An 8,495-nucleotide genomic window follows, 5' to 3' on the forward strand; every position below is an offset into this window, starting at 1 on the left:
TGATACTAGATTTTATTTAGTCTGTCTGGTGTGACATTTTGTAATGAAGAAAAAAGCATTTTTATTTGTAATGGTAATGACATTCATATTCAATTTTATACAACACAATCTCATTTAAGTCAGTGATTTTAGCAGCATAAAAGAAGAGGTAACAGTTTTATAATTAATTTAATTCATCATATAACATGTACCAACCTCAAAATACATGTTTCCCTGCTGCATACATTTCATACCAAAAAATAGTACTATATCACATAGTAATATCTTTTAGCTTTTAACAACATATCTTGAAACTTAAAATAGCACCATGCTTGTTTCACCACTGAGAATTCAACATATCCCACCTTACTTTCTGTTTCTCACACACACAGATTCTGCCTTGGTCGACAAGAGGCCATCAAGTGCCATTAACATGTTACAAATGGGTCACCAGTGTGGTTACAGAGTGTTTTTTTTTTTTTTTTTTTTTTGCTAGAAATATACACAGTGATTTATTTGAAATCCAAGCCTTTCGACGGTGGTCCCCACCATTCCCTGCATTTAACACTTGTAAAAATAGATACGTCTTAAATTGTTTTTCAATCCTAGCTAAATATAACTATGTTGTTATGGCTGAATTGTGATACACTGTATGATGAATTGTGATAGACAGACAAACAGACAGGCAGATAGATAGATAGATAGATAGATAGATAGATAGATAGATAGATAGATAGATAGATAGATAGATAGATAGATAGATAGATAGATAGATAGATAGATAGATAGATAGATAGATAGATAGATAGATAGATAGATAGATAGATAGAAAATATCCCAGTCTAACTTACAGTCTTCCAGTTACTTCAGTGTGAAATGGGTAGGAACGCAAGTTTTAGCATTAGCGTGGCTCTGCATGTGTTCTGTGAGCAGGGAATCCTGAGGGAAAGATTTACTGCACTGCCCACATACAAAGATCATGCCTTCCCCATGCTGCTTCTCGTGCCTCTTGAGTGCTGCAAGGTGGCCAAATGACATATCGCACCGCTGGCAGTGGTAAGACCGCACAGCTGCGTGAATACGCTGGTGTCGCACAAGTCGGGACGCCACAGCGAATGCAACCCCACATTCTGAGCACTTGTGTGGCCGCACTCCACTGTGAACTGTGAGATGTTCGGTGAGATTGGAGGACTTAGTGAAAGCTTTGGAGCAAATAGAGCAGGCGAAGGGACGCACTCCGCTGTGGATTTTCCTGTGCTCCGTCATGCGACTGGCCAGGGCAAATGCCTTCCCGCACTCCGGACAAACAAATGGCCTCTCGCCCAAATGCGTACGCTCATGGCGGAGAAGAGACAGGGGTTTGTTGAAGGTTTTGCCACATTGCTTGCAGAGGAACGGCTTGTTGTTGGTGTGCATGTTGCGCTCGTGTTTCCGCAGGTCAGAGGAGCGCACAAAGTCCTTGCCGCATTCCTCACAGATGTATGGCTTCTCTCCGGTGTGCGTTCGGATGTGTTTGCGGAAGTCAGAGGACCAAATGTAGCTTTTCTCACAAAACGGGCACTGGTAAGGTCTTTCGCCCGTGTGTAGCCGCTTGTGCTGCTGAAGAGTCCCCTGGTGCGAGTAGGCCTTCCCACACAAGTCACAAACGTGTGGTTTAAGACCGCGGTGAGTATCGATGTGGCTCAACAGGTTGCTGGATTTTTTGAAAGCCCAGTTGCAGTAAGTGCACTTGTATGGACGGTTTTCCGTGTTTCCCTCCATTCCTCGCTTCTTAATGGTCGCAAACACTACCTGATTTCTTAAAACCTGCTTCTGTGAAGATTTCAGGTTGTCCGCTACGTTTCCCTCCTCCTCACATTTGTCAGCCGCAACTTCATGCTGCTTTCTTGGATCCGTAGCCAGTTCACATGGAGTAGTGATATCCACCTTCTTATTCACCTTCACGTTGGTGATGCTGGTCGCTTCCAAGCGCTCATGATTCAGTTGGGACTTATAGTCAGATCCAGACTCAGCCTCCACGTCAGCTTCATCCACTCTCCTTTCCTTTCCAGAGGATTGTTCAGAACTTTTCACATGAAGGTGGCATGAAGCTTCAGTTCTTGGATTTTTAGTAATCATCTCTTGGATTCTCGTCTTATTGTTTTTTCTTTCATCGCAACTGGTAGAAGTGCTGATATCCTCTTCAGTATGTAGATTAAGGCTCATTTTCATGGTGTCTGCAATGTTACTCTCCTTAGGCAGATAATGCCTCTTGCTGATGAGAATCTTTCTAATACTTCGTTTTGATATGTAGGCATTATCTTTTAAAGCTGCTGGATTCCACAGGTCATTCATATTAGCCATTGTAGTTTAGTGCATTGACCTTTATTAGCCAATAGAAATAATCTATGTTTGCAATGCCTGCCAAAAATAACAGTATAATATTATTATAAATACAGTTGATCTCAATTTTATAATTCATAATCATATTGTCAATCAATTATAATCAATTGTACAGCAGATTCAATTCTAAGAGGCTCTTGTTTGCCTTATTTTAGGCTATGAATTAACTCTGGATTTGAGAGTAATGATATCCAGTATAAATTATATTGACTGGGAGACCATCCAGTAGACCGTCTTGATCTTAGAGCTACGCAGTCCTGAGCCAGCAAAGAACAAGACTTTATTATCAGCTGTCATAGTGCATAGTGTGCACTCCAAAGAAACGTTCAACTATTCTACACATGCAAAGAGTCTCTTACCTTGGCAGCAACAAGTCCACCAATGCTGATCTCAAAGAGAGCAATTAATGCACTTCCTCTTTATGGTGGATTTTAGGCAGACGTTTAGAATACCATAGGAGGAGCCAGAGCTTACACTTCACATGGGGGAGTGCAACATATTCCTGCAGTGGTCAGCACTTTAGCAAAACCATTTGCTGTGGGGAAAGATCAGCTCAATGACCCTTTCACCCATGACAGGCGTGAGGTACAAGATATTTCACGGGGAACAGCACATAACATACATACATAGATGTGATTACAATCCACCGGGATTATATTTAACCACTATAGAGTATATAGCTTTTTTTGTTTGTTTTTTGTTGCAAAAGTATGATGCAATCATTTCCAATATTTTTAAAAGTACAAGCCATTTAAGTGACATGTGAAGGCCAAGTATGGTAACCCATACTCGGAATTTGCATTTAACTAATCTAAAAAAGTGCACACACGTAAGTGAGTGGTGAACACACACACACACACACACACATCCAGCTTATACTATATACTATCTCTAATAGCAGTTTCTATGTTTGATGTTCACAGGTAAATTTTCACTGTGGCATTATTTATTTATTTATTTTACATTTTCTAAGTATGTAAGGCAGTTTTTGTCTGACTGAGGAGATGTGTCCATCTTCTACATTCTTTAGTTAATTTAATTAGCATCTAAATATTTCTACTAATTATTGAGTGAGAGAATTAGGAACAGGAATAACCTGCTGATGCAAGACATAACTAACAACCTGATACATGTCCAGCAGCAGTGCATATAGATAAAAAAATTAAGAGTCAGAGGAAATATGAGAAGAAGAGAACATGCTGTAGAGCAGCCAGAACCAGACACCTGTTTGCTGCTTAAGGTTCAATCAGTGCAAATGCACTGGCAGGGGAAGCCTGACAGTGAGACTTGCTTTCTACAGCAGTGTTTGCCAACCCTCACTAGAGGTCACTACAGATTTACAAGAGTCATTTTCAATCCTGGTCCTGGAGACCCACAGCACTACACATTTTATGTCTCTGTTTTCTGACAAATTTCAATTCCTATTGAGCTGATGATCTATATCATAGATGCACTCTCTTCCACTGTAGTAAGGCCCTTTCCCAAATGGCACACTTCATATGCACTTTCGGTCTTGTGGACTTATCATGGCTGCAGCGTGCGCATGTCCGTTAAGTCCATGAGACCATAGGGTGTCCCATTTGTCATTTTAGGTTTCAGAAGGGTGCTTGTGAGGTCGATATGTGCCCTTGATGCGCACTTCTGCTGAGGTCGCACTGATGCGAGCTCTGCAGCAGACTTCTTTCCGACAGTCAAAGCGGTGTTACGTCACGAAAGTGCGGACTCGTAGGAAGACCACGAGTGCTAGGGTGACATTTGGGACAGGGCCTAATTGAAGCCACCAGTGTCCCAATATTCACAAAAATGCAGACTCGTCGGAAGACTGCGAGTGCTTAGGTATCCAGTGTCTCAATATGGCGCTGACATCTTGGGTCTTGAGTCTGCACAGTAGTCAGCGCGAAGTGGAGCCGCGATATCAAGGCCCAAACTCCCGCAGAATTGGTTAGTACAGTTTATGTAGGTGTTAAATAAACAGTTATGGAAATGAAATTAAAGTTTAAGCTCCAATCTCTTCCCGAAGATCCCGAAAAAAGTCTGTTGGTGCCTCAGTGACTACTTCACTCAGAGAAGCTGTCAATCTCTGCTGTCAATCATGACGTCACATCCCCATTTTTATAGCATCAAATAACTAACAAAAACCAAACTTATTTAAAGAATGAACACTTGAACTAACATCAGTGTGATAAAATCTGTCTAAAATGTCACAAACCATCTTTGGAAGAAATTATTTGAAGTGTAATTTGATTGTTTAGTTTGTATCACGTTCTTTACGTTACATAGAGAAGGCGGGGTTTATGACCTATACTGCATCCAGCCACCTGGTGGCGATCGAGATGCTTTGGCTTCACTTTTCAGGACTCGTGTGGCACGCTTGGCTTGATTTTAATCAGGTATGTTTAATAAGAGAGACATACAAAATATGCAGTGCTGTATGGGTCTCCAGGACCAGGATTGAGCGCTTACCAGTTTGAGGACCCAGACAGCAGGTGACAGCCAAAAGACACCGGCCCGAGTCCGTTGCGGGGATCTGGCCCAGAACTTACGAAGTGTCTGGGCCAGATCTGGGCCAGATCTGGGAGATGGTCCTCAATGCAGAGCATAAAATCCAGGGGGAGGAGTTGGATAAAATCCAACTCCTCCCACCTTACATAGACCTAAACCTACCCGTCTCCACCCCCTGATCCCTAAACCCACCCCTAAACCTACCCATCTCCACCCCTAAACCTACCAATCTCCACCCCTTATATAAGATCCGACTCCTCCCCTCGGATCTTGTGTACTGCATTGAGGTGCTACTGAGATCTGGGCCAGATGATTTTTGCTATCTGGGGATAAACCACAATACAATTCATTACGGTTAGTATAACAGTTTAATATTCTAATTATCATTAAAACCATATTTGATTATCCGGATTTGAAAAACTCACGGTAAATACTGTCCAGCATTAAGTTAGCAAATGTCTCATTTGTTAGGTGCAGCATGCAGCGTAAGTTTTGTTTTGTGTGAAAACATGGCAAAAAGAATTGAGAGGTTTTACAACCGAGTGCTGAGGGAAATGAATTTAAGTATGATGAATGAACTATGAATGCATCTCTGAAGGGAACTAACTGCTTTCAGAAAAGCTTTGGTGGCATTTCCTTTTCATCTTACCTGCAGAGTTCAGCTACTACAAACCCAATTAAACACACCTGAACGTGTTAATTGCGAGTTTATATCTCGGAATTAGGGTTGCAAAATTATGGGAATTTTCAAAGATGGAAACTTTCCATGGGAATTAATGGGAATTTAAGGGAATTAACAAGAATTTATGGGAATAAACGGGAATAAACTAGGAATTTAACTAGCACAAAACTATTGAAGGCACACATTTGAGCCTGTGGACTAAACAAAGTGAAGTGTTTTGATGATATTATGGGGAAATATATTTATTAAATGTTTAAATTGCAAATATCACATACAAATGTATTCATCTAGTAGATAGCAAGCTGATAAGTTAGATGCTAAATAAGCTAGCATAACTTTATTTACCACATAGGACTGGGCGGTATGACGTATATCGTTACCGTGGAAGAAAATGTCAACCGTAACAGATTTTTTTATTCCGTGTATACCACAACATGGTAAATAAGTAGGCGTGGTTAACTCGCGTGCAGCGTGCGTTAGACTGAGACACTGATATTTGTCAAAGAAACATGAAGAAAGACCAAGAGGATCCACAAAAGGAATTACGTTTTCAAAATTAACGTGATATTTTTTTTTGGGGGGGGGGGGGGGGGGTGGAGGCACAGAAGTCAACTAGAGCAGTGCATCACACTGAAAGTTTAGAGAGACGCACATGCTCGAAACGGGGCTTACTTGACAACAAGTTCATATATTCTAACGAATAGAAATAATTAAATAATGTATCTATCCGTCTCTTATGTGTACAGTTACTTTCAGAGTGGACGCGCAAGCGGTTGCCATGGTAATGAATATTTCCAAAATTCCCCAGCTTAACTTCCCATGGAAATTTACCGGAAACGTTGCGGAAATTTTCCGCCCCTTTGCAACCCTACTCGGAATTCTGACTTTTTTCTCAGAATTGTGCTTATATCTCGCAATTCTGACTTAACACGCAATTGCAAGTTATGAAGTCAGAATTGTGAGATATAAACTCACAATTGTAAGAAAATGTCAGAATTGTGAGCAGACATTCCCCCCTCAGACTTTCCCCCCCGGTTTCATCCCCCTGCCCCGGTATCTAATCTCAGACTAAGGCCCTGTCCCACTAGCCTGGCTCCGCCCTCCTACGTACTTCCGCTCAATTTCATTTTCCTTCAGTACTACGTCTGGGACTGCTGTATATTCTTAGGTTTCCAGAACCAAATTTTTTGTAGGACCAATCAGCGAACAGAGGGAGTGGCTGAGAACGATGACGTTGATGTAGTGCGTCAGTTTGAGTTGGAATAATGGCAGCGGAGAAAGACGTGAGAAAAGCTATTCGGTCCTTTGTTGCAAAACGGCCGATTATACAGAAGTTAAAGCCGGAGCAAGAACAATGTTTGCTAAGTTTTGTTGGTGGCAATGATGTTGTGGCCCTCCTCCCCCCTCCTCCCCACCGGGTTCGGGAAAAGTTTGATTTCCAGCTCACTCCGTCCGTTAGCACTAGAATTCGTGCCAGAATTCCATAACTACTAAACTGCCGCAAGCAGTCATTTTGATCGCTATTCAAAGCTCTGGGCTATCTTTAATGATAAATCCCCAATTGAGAGATTAATACATTTATTGTACTAGGATGTCTTTTAAAAACAAAACAACACCATACTGTACATTTAAACAAGTTTAATTATAATTTATAAATAAATAATATTCGTAGATGCCCTGAACAAAATAGTAGCCTATGTTTTCATGTTTCCACTGTTTGATCGCGCCCGCCGACACACACACACACACACACCATATTCCAGCATTGCAGCCTGTTCATTATAGCCATAATAAAATATAATAATAAAATAGTCAACCTAACATATAAATTCAACTGCTTCTCAGTAGTAGGCTACAATTCGTACCATTTTATGCGTGTGATGATTTTTTCCGTCGATATTGGACCGTGAGTGAAGTTCAAAATCCTATGATAAAGAATAGTTTAGCGTTTAAATACATCGCAAATGTTGAAACATTTGGATTCTAATTAGAGAGTTACGTGAGCCCAACGCCGCTTACTTTCACTTTCGCTTATAAAGCATTTCATTTTGGCTTTAAATGTAATGATATTGAACAAGAATGAAAAAATAACTAAAGGCTTTAGTTATTTTTACATTCTTGTTCTGTTCTGAATATCATTACATTTAAATGATTTGTGTTGAATATGTTTAGTGTATTTTTTACCACATTTTATTGTTGCGTATATTGGTATAATAATACCGCGAAATTCAGTGCGGTCAATATGACCGTTTATGACCGAAATAGGTAAATAATAGGCTATGTTCATTTGTTTGTTTTTTTGCCTTATGTGTAATTTATATGAAAAACATTTTAAATGAAAATACAGACGCTTTTAGGAAAAGTCAGGTACCAGAAGGATTGTATTTATTTTTTCAACAAAGTTATTGCAGATATAAAATTCAAAACGGTTTAAAATGACTGGCAGTTCTAGTGGTGAATGAGTTAGCTAAGGCGAACGATAGGGATGCAAAGCCGATAGTTGTTGTCGTCTCCCCTCTTGTTGCACGAATGGAGGACCAAGTGAAGGAGGCAGAAAAGTTGTTTCTGTATCGCGCAGTAGCCTGGTGATCACTGTACTGCATTTGCGGCAGATCCGAAACGACCGCAGCGGCGTATTGTTAATGATTAGACCCAGCTTCGACAGTTGACTGAATACATCACTGTCCTTAGTGTCAAATATACATTTAGAATTTACAATTGTTCCTTGAACTCTTAAATTCGATTAACAAAACCAGCAGCTCTCGTTGACAGACATCTTATTCTAAACATAATCCTCTGATCATTTGGACTTCTTGTTTCCGCCGGCCGGTTTCGGCGCATGATGACATACGTCACGGCCACACGTTAGCGATTGGCTATGGCAGATCCTGAGTGACTCTGGGCAGATCCAATAGTTTTGAACTTTAACAGAGAACCCGCCTACAAGGAA

At 40.7% G+C, this 8,495-nt stretch overlaps 1 protein-coding gene across 1 annotated transcript; it reads right to left on the reverse strand.

The window, feature by feature from the left end:
- znf648 (zinc finger protein 648) lies at nt 1-3,279 on the reverse strand. The gene is made up of 2 exons (XM_081380242.1): nt 2,721-3,279; nt 1-2,379 (listed from the first exon to the last, which is right to left on the reverse strand). The coding sequence occupies exon 2, from the start codon at nt 2,320-2,322 to the stop codon at nt 841-843; it is 1,482 nt and encodes a 493-aa protein (XP_081236368.1). The 5' UTR covers nt 2,323-2,379; nt 2,721-3,279; the 3' UTR covers nt 1-840.
- Nucleotides 3,280-8,495: the final 5,216 nt, after the last annotated feature.

Source organism: Scardinius erythrophthalmus, assembly GCF_964197995.2.
Source record: "Scardinius erythrophthalmus genome assembly, chromosome: 12".
Classification (NCBI taxonomy): Eukaryota; Metazoa; Chordata; class Actinopteri; order Cypriniformes; family Leuciscidae; genus Scardinius; species Scardinius erythrophthalmus.